The 15462-nt window shown below is 34.7% G+C and overlaps 1 protein-coding gene across 1 annotated transcript in view; it reads left to right on the forward strand.

Moving 5' to 3' along the window:
- The window catches only part of LOC129256848 (hepatoma-derived growth factor-related protein 2-like), a 39187-nt gene extending 24751 nt beyond the window's left edge, over positions 1-14436 (forward strand). Inside the window, exons 10-17 of the mRNA XM_054895041.2 lie at positions 218-884; positions 1604-1668; positions 3877-3899; positions 6318-6382; positions 7389-7496; positions 8406-8565; positions 9187-10558; positions 12035-14436. Of these exons, the coding sequence (XP_054751016.2) occupies positions 218-884; positions 1604-1668; positions 3877-3899; positions 6318-6382; positions 7389-7496; positions 8406-8565; positions 9187-10558; positions 12035-12092 (2518 nt within the window). The 3' untranslated portion in view covers positions 12093-14436. The remainder of the gene's footprint in view (positions 1-217; positions 885-1603; positions 1669-3876; positions 3900-6317; positions 6383-7388; positions 7497-8405; positions 8566-9186; positions 10559-12034) is intronic.
- The last annotated feature ends 1026 nt before the right edge of the window (positions 14437-15462 follow it).

Raw genomic sequence — 15462 nt, forward strand, 5'->3', positions numbered from 1 at the left:
TATTTTATTGACTACTCTATATTTTATTGTTCTTTATTAGTACATGTCATTCATTAACTTATTTTGTTAAAAATTGATTGAGCTCATCTGTAATCTATCCCTAATGTGAATCTTTATTTGTGTTAAGAAATATAATGATTTAAGTTTTGGTTGATTTATTGATTTATTTTTCTTTTCTTTTAATGTTATTTTTCTTTTCTTTTAATGTTAACACCAGTGACAGTGAACCAGACTTCCATTCATCCTGGAAGAAAAAAGATGAAGAGAAAAAAAGGAAGATTGAAGAAATGAAGAAAAAGCAAGAACAAGAACAGCTAAAACAGATGAGAGAAAGAGAACGTTTAGATGAACAGAAAGAAAAACTTGAGAAGGCCAAAAAGAAGGAAGAGAAAAAGAAGAGAAAGTCTTCTGAGAGTGAAGAAAAATTGAAGGCTGCAAAAGAAGAATTGATAGAAGAGGTGAAAAAAGAACCACAGTCAAGTGACGATGAAATCCAGAAAGAAATAGCACCAAAGAAAAAAGAAAAGGGTGAAGGAAATTTAAAACAAAAGATTGAATCCGAAGAGGAGGAAGAAGAAGAGGACCAAAACAAAGATCAACAGAATGAAGGTGATGATGATAAGGATGAAGATTCAAAAGCTGACAGAATGAAGCGAAAAGAAGAGAAGGAAAAGGAAAAAGAGCGGAAACGTTTGGAAAAAGAGAAGAGGAAACAGGAGGAAAAGGAAAAGAAGAAAGAAGAAAAGTTAAAGAAGAAACAAGATGAAAAGAGAAGAGAATTGGAGATGAAGAAGAAGCGGGAAGAAGCTAAAAAGAAAGAAGAGGAGAGAAAGAAAGCTGAAGCCAAAAGGAAACAAGAAGAAATGAAAAGAAAACAAGAAGAGGTGGGTTAATTTTTGTTATTTTCCCCTTGTTTTAAATATTTTCTTTATTACAAAAAAATTATTTTAAGTTATCTTATTTGCCTTTCGTTAAATTGTAAGCAAGAAAAATGGCAAAGTTTGTTATTTGGTATGTACTAGTAGGCAATTTGCAAATTCTTTTGTGTGATAACTATAAATTCTCTATGCTTGATTTCTTTCTGTGTATTTTTATTTTGTTACTGTTCTTCACCAATGAAATGTGATCGATAAAAGAGATCATCATTTAATTTTTTTTTTAATGTTTTTATTTTTTTATTTGTTAAAAGAAATTGATTACTTTTATTTTATTTTAGTTATCAAAGTTTTTTATCTATATATTTCTGTGGGGGGGGGGGGGAAACACCCACACACATGCTTACAAGTCTCAACTAATAACCGTCTTGATGAAAGACACCTCTTATCCCCCCGCCTTTTATAATGCCTCCTTGGGTTTCATCTCTTCATTCAACTTCAAGATGTCCTTGTAGTTGGTTTTAATTCATTTGATAGAGGAAATGTAAACAAATAGGAGACTGACCATTCATATCAGTTTGCCTGATTAATGTATACATACATTACATGTATGAAATAGACTAGTCTTTTGTCATCAATTTGACCTGAATGACCGACAATGTCATCAATGAAAATACATCGCTAAATTTTTGTATATATTGTTTATTTACCTTTTCATTATTTCACAGAAGAGGAAAAAAGAATTAGCTGCCTTCAAGGCAAAGGAACTTGAACGGAAGAAAGTAAAAGAAGGGTGAGGAAATTCATTTCTTGTTAATCATATAAAACTAAGAGATCAAATGTTTTTACTTGTGCCGCAAAAGTTTAAATTAATGTTGTAACCCGCACCCGTTGCGGTACGGGTTAACCTGCCGGTATGCCCCCGATCGCGGGTTGCGGGCCGGGCCGAGTTCATTCTCAAACCCGCGGACCGTCATACCAAAAAAAGGGAGAAGTAACAACGCATAATAAAAACATTAACAATGAAAATTGAGTAAGGATCATGTGCTTCTTACGTGGCGGATTCTTTTAGAGACGTAGATATTTCCTTTTAAAAAATGCCGGCGTATTTTTGTCTTGTGAACAGTGAACCGGACTGAGACAGTTCGACATAATACATCGAGTTGCTCTTTCAAAGGAGCGCCAGTGCAGCGCAGTCAGAGAAAGGAATGTTTTACGACTGGGAGAGGGGGAGAGAGAGAGAGGGGAGGGGATGTGTTCGGAGCATGTAGACAGAAGCCAGAATACATTGCGTAATCATGTCTGGCAAGGAGCGAGTGATAGGCCACGTGGTAGAGAAAGGATTGCTTTATGACTTGGAGTGGGGCGAGTCGAGCCCGTTTCCACGGCAACGCTCGCTGTTTGAGCTCGAGGGATTTGCGGTGCACGGCAGTGAGGCAGTTGTTTGCTTATAAATTGGATTACCAAATTAGGTCATGACCTGATAGAGCGTGCCGTCAGGTCAGAGTGTTAGCTGCCCTTTTTTGTAATTTTTTGAAGACATGCTAAGCTGGTCTAGTCTAGTGGCTAACTAACCCTCCTTTTCGTTATTTCACACATTTTCTGATGAAAACTGGAGCCCCCGCACCCTGAATGCCCAGATCTCTTAATTTTTCCGATGTACAATTGATTGAAAGTCTTTAAGATTTCTGAAGATGTAAAATTGGATTGCAAGTTTCTTGCAAATACCTCTCTCTTGACCGATCGATCAAGAGAGATAAAAAATAAATAAAAGCCTAGCTAAGCACTAGTAACACGAGCTGTTTACGTAAGTTCATGGGCGCCCTCGTGCACGTTTGTATTAGTTTACAAAGAATTGGAAGAAATACAAAAACAGAAGGAAATAATATGGAGATATACAAGAAGAAAAAATTGACTGTATCATTATCCTGGTATTTATTTCAATTTGATTACTTTACAGACGAGGTCCCATAGAATTGAATATTGTAATTATGATTGTTGTGAGTCGCCGTGTCGACCGACCTGGACTGAAAAACAACATTGCCGATCTTTGCTGGGCAGCCTGGGCTAGCTAGTGCGCGCTGAGCTGCGGCTCCACTCAGAGGAGTTAATTGCGTAATGCTTTCAGTTTCGAGATCAGAGCGGACCCATTTCGTGGTACAAAGTCACCCCAAAAAACATTTTCTCTCCGGAATAAAAGGCAAATTTGCAAATTGTAAGTAAATTCACTCTAGGCTAGGTTAGTAGTTGGCATATATTTTCCTGATTTGAGCCTGTATAGTGTGGGGATTGCAGAAATAATATTTTTCATTATTTTCAAAGATAAATTGACTCGCAGGTTAAAACCCCGACGGGTCAGCGGGTCCCGCTTGCAAATTATTGGATTATACGGGACGGTACGGTTCGGGTTTTCACTTGCGGGTTACAACATTAGTTTAAATATTGCATTGGTTTTATTTCATCAAGATGAATAAACATTTTCTACTCAGTATTTACCTCTTGCTTTCAGGATTTGAATTATAAGAATGTTCAGCAATAGACCGGTTTACTAATGTAGTCAAATATATGGATGTTTATTCCCTCGGGGCCTAGTAACGAGATATTCCATTAACCTGTACCTATCAATGGTATTTCAATACTTGGAATCCACTTTGCACACATTAGTTGTTGCTATGTCGGGCAAACCTCGGGCAAGCTTTCCGGTTGTTAGAGGCAACCTTTGTTAAACTGGTATGCATAAAATTTGAATATGTTAGTAAACCGGTCTATTCAGTCCAATTTCTACATAACTCACCATCAGCTCATTGAAAACCGTAACACTGAATGGTAGAAATTAATGAGATGACTGAGAGACATAACCTAACAGCTTTAAAAGAAGTATTATTTTGTTTAATGACTTTCAGAATTTGACATTTTAAAGAAAATATAGCATTCCAATTATTCACAATGAAGAATTGCTTTGCTTCATGTATGTTTCAAGCCTTGATTTTTTTTCTTGCAGATTTTTGAAAGACAAGTATAAAGGTAAATGATATGAATTCAATACTGTTATAAACTGTGTTTTTTTTTTTTGGAAAGCACTGTAGTTACTAATTTAATTTTCTTGATGATACTATAATATTATGACCTTTCCTCTGAATAAGAGGAGATAATAAGAAACTTTCACAAATTGAATTACAATAGAATAAATGAAGATTTTTCATTCACAATTATGACAATTCAGGATGACTTACTTTAATCTTATTGCTTTCATTGACTTGTGACTTACAAACTACGTCAACACACAATTTTGATTTGTTGTTTCAATCATATAAATTTTGATCAAATTAAATGATTTTTTTCTTGCCTACATAGCAGAGCGAGACTATAGGCGTCTCTTTTGCAGCGGCGTCAACATCAAATCTTAAATGAAGATTAAGTTTTTGAATTGACATCATAATGTAGAAAGTTTATGGAACTAGTTCAAGTAACTTTGACATAAAGTTAATCAAGTATTAATGAACATCTTGCCTGAGTATCTGGTCACATGACCAAGGTCTCTGGCAATTTAGGGTCAATTAACGTTGACTATGTTGGGGAAATCAACATCAAAATCTTTACCTAGGGTTAAGTTTTTTAAATGTCACCATAACTTAGAAAGTATATGAACCTAGTTCATGAAACATGTACATAAGGTTAATGAAGTATTACTGAGTATCCTGCTTGAGTTTCAGGTCACATGACTAAGGTCAGAGGGCATTTAGGGTCAACAAACTTTGGCTAAGTTGGGGGTATTTGTTGAATTACCATCTTAACTTTGAAAGTTTATGGATCTAGTTCATAAAACTTGAACATAGGAGTCATCATGTATCACTGATCGTCCCGTTCAAGTTTCGTATCACATGACCAAGGTCAATGAACTTAGACCATGTTGGGGGTATTTGTTGAATTACCATCATAAATCTGAATGTTTATGGATCTAGTTCATAAAACTTAGACATAAGAGTAATCAAGTATCACTGAACACCTTGTGTGAGTTTTATGTCACATGACCAATTTCAAAGGTCATTTAAGGTCAATGAACTTTGGCCATGTTGGGGTTATTTGTTGAATTGACCATCATAAATCTGAATGTTTATGGATCTAGTTCATAAAACCTAGACATAAGAGTAATCAATTTTCACTGAACATCCCATGTGAGTTTCAGGTCATATGTTTAAAGTCAAAGGTCATTTAACCCTAAAATGGCCGGGGGGGGTTGAATCAACCCCCCCCTCAACATTTTCTGCGATCATTCCGCCGCGCGAAATTTTTTGACCGCGCCACTCGCAGAGTTTATACTTTTAAGTCTCGCGCATCTTTTGAGACCAAATTTACGACGCTCAGGTACGCGGTTTGGAAATTACGCAACATTTTGTAAGTGCATGTCAGACCAAAAATTGTTCCAAAACGTGATTTTGTGTACAAAGTCAATGCAAATTGAGTTTTCTCATCTTATTCATAAAGATATGATTATTTTTACTTTAAATAGCTGAAAGCAATTGATTTTAGGATAATTATGCTTCAAAAAGGTTGTGCAATAAATCTGGTGAAAAAAACAAAGAAAAACAAAAGGTTGAAAAACATGGAAATACATAAGAAATTCATAAAACAATAAAATACATAAGAAATTGATTTCCAAACCGAAGTTTTTTTCAATTGCCATTGTTAAGAATGCTACAAAGAATATTTTTACCAAAAATTAGCATTCTAGGAGCTTTATTTAGTGAATTAGAGCAAAAAGTATGATTTATGCATAAATTAGCATAATTAATTCATATAAAATAAAATCTCATTATTTTGGAAAATTTTACCATACAGCCTTGTAGATTACATCGCACACTACCAGCGTGCAAATTTTTGCGGCGCTCGCGCGATCGGCGACCGAGATCTCAGGGGGGGGTTGAATCAACCCCCCCCGGCCACAGAACATCAAAAAAAGCCCGGCCTAGTTAGGGTTAAGGTCAATGAACTTTGGCTATTTTGGGGGTAATTGTTGAATTGCCATCATAACTTTAAAATTTTATGGATATAGTTTATGAAATGTGGACATAGGGGTAATTAAGTATCACTGACTAGTCTTCTATCACGTGATCAAGGTCAAATGTCATTTAGGGTCAATGAACTATATCATATATATATTATATGAATGGCGTTTTTTTTAATAATCATTTTATAGTAGTTTTCAAAGTCGGCACTGCCGCTATATTGAATCGTTTAATGCAGGCAAGACTGCCAGAGGCACTCCACTTGTTATTTTTTTTGGGGGGGGGGTTCTGGAAAAATGGAAAATATCATAATTTTTCTATTCTATCAGAGGAGATGATTAATGTATGTGCCCATCACAGTTAATTAGAAGAACCCCTTCAATTTGTAATGGTATTTTATTGACCAATCAATCAATTTTGACATTTTTTATTTCAGAAACCGAAGAAAAAATTGAAACTTACCATGTGAGCCTCAAGCAGTCACTTGCACTCGATAATCCAGTGAGTATTTTTATTGTGTAATTTGATTTTGATTTTGATTTTATTCATATATATATACATCATTTTCAACATTACATAATATTCATATTAGTATAAAACATTCATATTATATATACATGATTGGAGCATCTTAGTTTGAGATAAAGTTTTTTTAAGGAATATTAATTATTTGTTGAGTCATAATCTACATTGTTCTTTCTCAGACATGAAACTCAACAGTGTTTCTTTCATGAATTCGATTGTTTTGTAATTACTACTCTGTCCAACTAAAACCTTATTACAGGGGTATCCAGGCTGAAAATAGTATGGTTTGAACAGATAAAGTAAAATCAGATTAATATTATTTGTTTGGCGTCACCTGTGCCTGGGAGGCGAAAAGCGAACTGAATCACTGACCCGCAGGTCTCTCCTCCCGTATAACTGATTGGGGGGAGTGCAGGTGGACCACTACACCGGGGTTTCCCCCTACTATTATACGAATAGTGCAGTGGGTTCTCAACGTGCAAAGATGGTGACTCTCCTCTACACAGGGCCTCCATTTAACGTTCTATCCGAGGGACGGAGTGTTTTCCATTGTAACACAGCCTGCATCTATGAAATATGGGAGAGGCGTTCAGTCATCCGCCCGGGGTGGACTCGAACCCATGATCTTTGGTTCGACGGGCAGACGCATTACCGACTGAGCCAACAACGCTCTCAAAACACTGAACACTGAAAATTTCATCAAAGTTGGACAAGAAATAACTAATTTATGACATTTTAAAGATTTGAATTATTTTTATGAAACAGTTGTATGTCTTCATGAATATGCAATGAGCAAGCAGATGATGTGATATCAGAACTTATTTGGATTTGAATATATGAAAATATATTAATTTCAAATTTTTTCCACCAAGAAATGAAAAAAAAATTAATTGAAAAGTGATTTAATGCATAACATATTCATTGCTGCAACTTTTTTGTTATAAGGGAGACAAATCTCTTTTATGTTGATTTTTTTTTCTAGGAGCCAGCACGTAGCTTGCAGATTATGGCAAACATCGACCAGATAGTTGATCGCTTGACACCTAGTCTTCTAAAAAAACATGTTGACTTTGTGCAGACAATAAAAAAGGTAATTAATGTATGGATAATTTAATGGGGGGCATTGTGTGATATTTTTGGTTTCCAATTTCCGTAAATATTGTCTTTTTAAGCCATTAAGATTTCAGTTGGCTACCGAATATTGTACAGTAGACTCTACTCTTTTTTTTTATTCAGTGCATCTTATGTTAGACTTCACACTAGCTTTATTATAGTTTGGATGGCATAAAGTTCAGATTTCCAAAACACCAAATATGTCACTTGGCAACTTGTCACCTTATTTATGGAAATTGAATTAAAAGAATTTCTTTGATTTAAAAAAAATGATGAATATGACTTAGTCAACATTTTCTGTTGTCTGGATATAATGAACGATTGTCATATAAAATTAATTACATATTTATTATATTTTATAATTGGTCACAGAAATGCTGAATTATAAGGGGAAAATAGAAGAGGTCAATGATACTAAATGTGTAAAAATATATGACACTATCATTTGTATTATTTCTTTGCCTGAGAGCTTGTTGACATTTATGTAAGGAAAATTTAAGCAACTTTATATGATTTTTGTTATTACTGTGACAGTTGTTATTTCAAAATTTATGATACATTGTGTAACTTTTGATTTGATTGGGATTTCGAACTGAATATGTTTCATTTTAATGTTTTTATTATATATATCTATCTGCATATGAATTTGTACTTGTCTTTTGATCAGATGTGGAAATATAAATTTGAATTGAATTTATTTATGTAACCCCTTATTTGATTATTAATAAATCCTCTAATATAGACAACCAAAAAAAATCATTTGAATAATTTCCTTTTACTCTAATCTTGGTCGACATTTGCACCAAGGATATCTATTAAATGCTATGTTAAGGTATGTTTTATCACACCAATCATAGCGACCTTGAAATCTTGATTTTATTAACAGGTGCGTAAGTACAAGTCTAGTGATGCAGTTCGCAAGAAGGCAGAATATCTCTATAACAAGCTTAAACTAGTGTTTCTCATGCAAGATTCTGAGAGTGCGGCACAGCTTAAGAAAGAAATGGAGAATGAATCAAAGAAGGCTTCTCAAACACCTAAATCAGGTAAAACGCAGTAGCCCTTAAATGTTTTACATGTACCATTCAATAAATAGGACAACTGTTTATTAATATGTTATGGATATTTGCTCTATGCTAAGTCCACTGCAAACTAAATGACCTTTCTGATCATGATTTGGATATGATTATTGAATACAAGCATGTAAAGATGCAATATCATATTGCCTAAAGTTCAAAATTGTTGTATGATTACTGAAGTCAAAACTTTGGTCTACTACAAACATGATAAGCATAAGATTAAAGCAATAAATGTTGCATTGGGACATGAATGTCAGAGTAATTGTTTAGTTTCAGTCTTGTTTAAGAAATCATATTTATGTAGCAGAGAGTTATTGTGAAGTGAAAGGGGAAAGAAATTATGAAATTAACTTTAGTTGATTTGAAAGTGCAACATATTCCCTGAATGATGTCTATATTTGTTTTCATTTTCACAGCTGTTCATGCACTTTTGAAGTAAAAAAAAATAACTGAAAGCTGTAATATATATATATCTCCTTGGACATTTCTTTTCAAGGAAAATGTAATAATATATTTCTAACTTGACCCCAGTAATCCTCTTCGGTATATGGCTGCTACTATTTCCTTCTTATATCTGTTATCTTACAGATGATAAAGAAAACAGACTTAGTGAGCCTGTGACTGATATGAAAACAGATGAGAAAGATATGGTGAATGAAAGCAAAGCAGAGCAAGCCAAGGAAAATGGTGATATGGACACTAGTGAAGTTACAACAGAAAAATCAGAACAGCATGTCATACAAACAGATGAAGTCGATAAAGAATTGGCTCAAAATGAATCTGCTAACTCTACTGAAATTGATGGAAAGGATGAATATGTTGACATTGTACCGACTGAAGTATCACCTAATCCTGGAGATGATGTTTCAGAGCAGAAAGAGACTGACCAAGAACCAGCTGTGAATGAAGAATCCCATGTAGAAAGTGTAGATAACAAGGAGGAAACACAAGAACAAGAGCAAAGTCGAGAGGAGGAGGAGGATAAAGAGAAAAGAAAGTCAAGTGAATCACCAGAAAGTGCATTTGGACGTGATATTTTTTCAGGATCTAGTTTGGCAAGGGATTTGTTGAAGCGGGCAGCAGAGGAAGGATTAGTGAATTTGGATGGAGAAAAATCAGATGAAGTGGAGCAGGTTGAGGCTGAAGAGAAAGAGGAAGGTGAGATAGATGATGATGATGATGATGATGATGATGATGATGATGATGATGAAGATGGCGATGGGGATGATATGGCTTTAGCAACTCCTGATAATGACAGTGATGATATGGAGCTTGAAACTCCTGAAGAACAAACTGTTGAAAAAGAGAAACAGCCTGAAGAAACTGAGGAAGAAACTGAAGAAGAATCAAGGCTAGGAGAAGATTGGTGGGAGCGTGCTCGTTCATTGCTTCAGTCTAGGCAAGGATTTGAAACTATTGACCAGAGCAAGTCAAAAGATGGTGTTAAAAAGATCAGTGGGACCAGTAATCTTCCATTGCCAAGCACAGACTCTTCAAACAAAAAGAATGAGAGCCGTCAACATAGATGGGAAAGCTCCAGAACGGAATCTTCAAAGCATAAGCGAGAATCATCCAGATCAATATCTGCAGTATATGGCAGTGCAAACAGGAAAGCACACAGCAGTATTCCTCCAGAGTATGGCAAAGCTTTGAAGAAGCAAGACTCAGATGATGATGATGATGAGATTCCTCCAGAGTATGGACAAGCAAACAGGCATCAAAATGTTGATGACGATGATGAAGTGGATAATGATGATGTCCCTCCAGAGTATGGCAAAGCTCTACGTCAGCAGTCCGATTCAAAGTCTTCCTCCTGGAAGAAGGCACCTGTTTCTGTGCCTCAGGATGTTCAGAGGATACCTGTTTTAGGTGCTCCATCTTACCCAGTGATACCACACCAACCTATCCCACCTCATGGTGATGACATGGACATCTCTGATGGGGAACAAGAACAAGACAGGTGAGCATATTAATCCTATATATTATATATGCATTGCCATGTACTGTGATTTTCTCATCAAGAATAAACATTGGTTTATAACAATAGGTAATGAATTCCTCATAAGGCACCATACAAACATTGGAGCTCAATCAAACTGAATCCACCATTGCCTGATTGGTGCTGCTGGTCACCAGTGCAATTTACTCTCGACTGATGGACCACTGAAATAATGAAATGCATTAGAAATTTACAGCTCTGTCAAAGACTGACAATCAACCAGTTTTAGAACTAGATTTTCTTAGAGTTTCATGTGATATCATTATATTATTAGTTATGTAGAACTGTTGAATAAGATTTCCCATGCAGGATTTGTTAGTTTCTTGCTTGAATTCATCAACCTGTAACATGTAATTTTGTTTGGTCTGTTTGCGAATCTTAATTACTTAGTAACCGAGTCACAAACAGAATAAAATGGCTGCACCCACGCAACAACATTATAATGTTACAGGCCAAGAAATTCAAGCAAGAAAATTGAAAAAATCCTTCTCAAGTACTATTATTTCCATAGTAAGTTGTACTTTGTTAAAGGTTTGAAATGTAGTATAATGTAAAAGTTTAGACATTTATAAGGAAATAGGATCTTAAAGTGGTGGATACTCAGTCTTTGGTGACACTGAATTATTAGCACATTTTTTCTTTTATTTCAGTTCATCCATCTCTGATAAGAAATCACCAGTGGTCACTAGTTTGTTTAAAAAGTTATATCTTAGATATTTTAACTCTTGAGTAAAAAAAATGTGATATGCTTGCATAAAGTTTGAGATAGATTAGAATACTCATATATATGAATAATACAATATACAGTTGAGTCTGCATAAATAAACTTACCATGAATCAAATATCCCTCATGATAGGGAAGCAGTTTTTTTTTCAGACCAGAAGAGCTTGTGTTTTTGCCTTAAGTCAACTCTCACCCAAGTTGAATATTTATGTGATCCAAAGAAATTTTGATTTTGCAGATTCACCTGTATATATATGCTTTATTTAGTCCAGTATTAAAGTTTAACCCTAATACTGCTTGGGGTAAAAAGAATCAAAATACCCCAGGACTATTTAGATAGATCAGATTATTTTTAGTAATCCTTTTGATGTTATTTATTTTGCTTTGTTCTTAAAAAAAAAAAGTGTGCCTTTTGATCGCATTTGCATTTGATTCCTTTTTAAATAGTTTAATTGATATAAGACAGAAATGTTACACCAATTCCATTATCTAGAGTTAAAATAATTGTAATAATCATAACATTGTAAATGTGCTTATTACTGATGTTTCTAATTGAACAAATTTTCTTCCTCAATCACTAATTCTCAGAATCAGGAAAACAAATCCCAAACAAAAACAAATATTCCGCATACGGTAGGTAGTTGTTTAGATATATTTTTAGTAAATTATTAGCTTTGATTGCACATGGTATGTTTTTTTTTTCATGACACTAGGCCCAAGGACAAAGACCATGCATTTAGTGATGACTGCATGGACACAGACTCTGATTGACATGCAAAGATCTCCTATACAGTTGGTGTGATGGCTGCTACCTGATCACAATGGTACTCACCTGTCAGTATACGGATCAAGAATTATCATAGACAACGACCTGTAAACATGAGATCTCATTAAATGGTGTGTTTTTTTTATATGAAAGAGTTTCTACTGGATTTAGCAGCTCTTGTTTTTTAAGTTGTTTATTTACAATGTATTTCCTTGTGGTGAAGATAGTATTCATTTGCTTCACAGACCTTTGAACATTGGCTGGAAATAAGTGAGCCGCTTTTGCAGCTACCCATTTGGTAATAGCATGAAAAAGTTATTCATTGATATATTCATAACTTGATACTCTCCAGAGAGTATGATTTTGTAGAATCTGGAAATGCTATGTAGACATCTGATAATTCAAGGAATCAGACTTCTGATGGTAATTGGTATTGACAAATTAGTCCTGAACCTGTTGCATAAAACTTGACCTTGATTAGAACATCCCATCCTTTAATCCTTTGAACCCTGAATTATTTGGGACGGTTGTGACCCTCGCCCTGAATTATTTGAAAATATTAAGCTTATGAAGAAATACAATTATTCTCATGATTCAAGCCCAGCTATTCCAAACGGCACCTCATTCCGCTGGTACCCTGCCTTGCCCGGCTGATACTCTGTAGCTTCCCGTACTAACGATAATCTAAAATTTTGTCTCAAAATCACTGCTGACAGAAATGAAATTCACCAATAGCTTACGCATAGTCCATATATGACTCGCTGTGTATCATCGCATGAGCCTCCTTGGTAATGGTTGGGTAGTAAATTCTGTAATTTTTTATGCTAAAACCTTACAAATAAAAACCATTTATCAATGAAAATAAAAACTGAAGTTATCGACTGAATATCTCTAAGATGACATCAATTTTAAAAGGTCACCTGATATCTAAAAACCCTTGCTTTTGAGTCATATGACTTGTAGCCGGTATTCCGGCTTTTTCGGGTATATGCATGTTTACGGTGAAGCCGGTATTCTGGCTTATCGGGTTCAAAGGGTTATTAATGAATTGATAACCAGATCTTATCAAGAGCTTATTGAAATTTACCAGTCTCACAAATTGACTGTCAATTGTAAGTTTTGGAAACTGAATGGCCCAAATTCACAAAGGTGGTTTTGAAAATCCACGGTTGAGTCCATGGTTTATGCAGATTTCCTGTATAAATTACCATGGTTAGATACGCTATTTTATTCATGAGTCCACTGTTTGAAGAGTGGACTCATGAATAACAACAGTGGACTCATGAATAAAATAGCGTGGATAACCATGGCAACAGGCGTCAATTTGTCACACTGACAAAAGCATGCATCGGCATTGGACATTTTTTATTCACTCGCTAAATTAAGCGTAATTTATACAGGAAATCTGCATAAACCATGGACTCAACCATGGGTTTTCAAAACCACCTTTGTGAATTCGGGCCAAATTGTTGTCCAGTACATTCCTGTGATTTGAATCTTAATGTCTATGTATCGTAGCTGAAGATTACTCCCAATTCAAATTATAAGCAACTGGAATTTTATATATGTTGTCAAATGTTCAACAAAAATATTATTCATTCTCAATTTTTAACTGATCATCTTGAAAATTAAGCCAGTTATTCGTTTCTATCATTGATTCATTTTAATTTAAAAAAATGAATGCATGTGTACGTTAATGTGTAAGAAATTAACTTTTATGAATATATATTAGAAATGAATGAATGTTCAGTTTGTTGAAGTTTGGCATATTTTGGGATTGTTTTCACAGAGGTGTTTTTTACTCTTAAATCTAGTGTTCAAATCCCACCATTATACATTTTAATAGATATGCCACACGGATCTAATTGTTCTCAGGCAATAAGGCATCAATATGGTTTTGAAGCAGCTTTCAGATTAAAGTCTTCTATGCCTTCCCTGAGCTAACACATTTCTGTTTGCATTAGCTTCCTATACAAGCCCATACTGCAATCTTTTCAATTGAAGTGTTTCTAATTGTAATTGTACATGCATTTTAATGCAAAATCTTCCAATTAATTTCTGTTATTTCTATATGTTATAGCTTGCCAAATTTCTGTATTGATACAAGAATTTAAAAAAATATGTTGAGCAGATATTAATATTCATAATGAAAATAATAATATTCCACTAGTACTTTGGAACCATGTTCTTTAGTGCTTTAAATCTTTGTTTCAATTTATGCACTGTCAAAGTATCTGTAACTAAAATCCAATGGGTTGTAGTTTATACATGCATAAAGTTCATTTTTCCTTTCATACTTTCGAAATAAAGGCCTAGGATATTTTTTTTATATCCTACTTTAACAAGTTATAGCAATCATAAATCTTGAAAATCTAGTTGTACTCGTAGTTCATCCTTTTTTAATCTGAATCAAGATAACCCTGCTGCGCTGACTGACCTACTTTTTCTGAAGCCACACGCTCAGCACACAGAATGTGTATTAGTGCTTGCGCCGTCATGATCTGTAACACCAATGATGGAATAGTGCACTATTCCATTATTGACGTCGCGGAATAGCATTTTTTCTTCAGTGGGCGTTTGATTTTCAACATCATCACAAAATAGCGAGAATATGTTTGGTCACATGATGCTAATTGAACCAATCAGCATACATGATTTAATTTATGTAGGATATAATGATTGATAAACTGGAGTAAACTTAAGCAGTAGTAACAATAAAACAAACAAAATAATTGAATCATATATGAAATAGCAGACTTACAGTATTTTGAAATAATATGCATTATTTGAGGGAAAAGTGGCCTGTTTACAAATTAATAAGTGGGATTTCAATGTACAACCTTTTTTCTTAGTTTTATATTCATGTGAGAATGGTTTTATTGTCTCGCCTGCACAGCAGATAGAGACTATAGGCGCCGCTTTTCCGATGGCGGCGACGTCGTTAACATTGAATCTTAACCAAGGTTAAGTTTTTGATATGGACCTAGTTCATAAAACTTAGACATAAGGGTAATAGTGTATCAGTTCTATCACTGAAGATTCTGCCTGAGTTTTGGGTCACATGACCAAGGTCAATGGTCACTTATGGTCAACGAACTTTGACCATGTTGGAGGTATTTGTGGAATTGTCATCATAACTTTGAAATTTTATGGATCTAGTTCATGAAACTTTGACACAAGAGCCAATTAAGTATCCCTGAACATCTCGTGCGAGTTTCAGGTCACATGACCGAGATCAAAGGTCAATAAACTTTTGCCATGTTGGGGTCATTCGTTGAATTGGCATCATAACTTAAAAAGTTTATGGATCTACGCATGTAGTTCATGAAACTTAGACATAAGGGTTATCAGTTATGTTTTGCACACGTCTTAGGT

Source organism: Lytechinus pictus, chromosome 3, assembly GCF_037042905.1.
Source record: "Lytechinus pictus isolate F3 Inbred chromosome 3, Lp3.0, whole genome shotgun sequence".
NCBI lineage: Eukaryota > Metazoa > Echinodermata > Echinoidea > Temnopleuroida > Toxopneustidae > Lytechinus > Lytechinus pictus.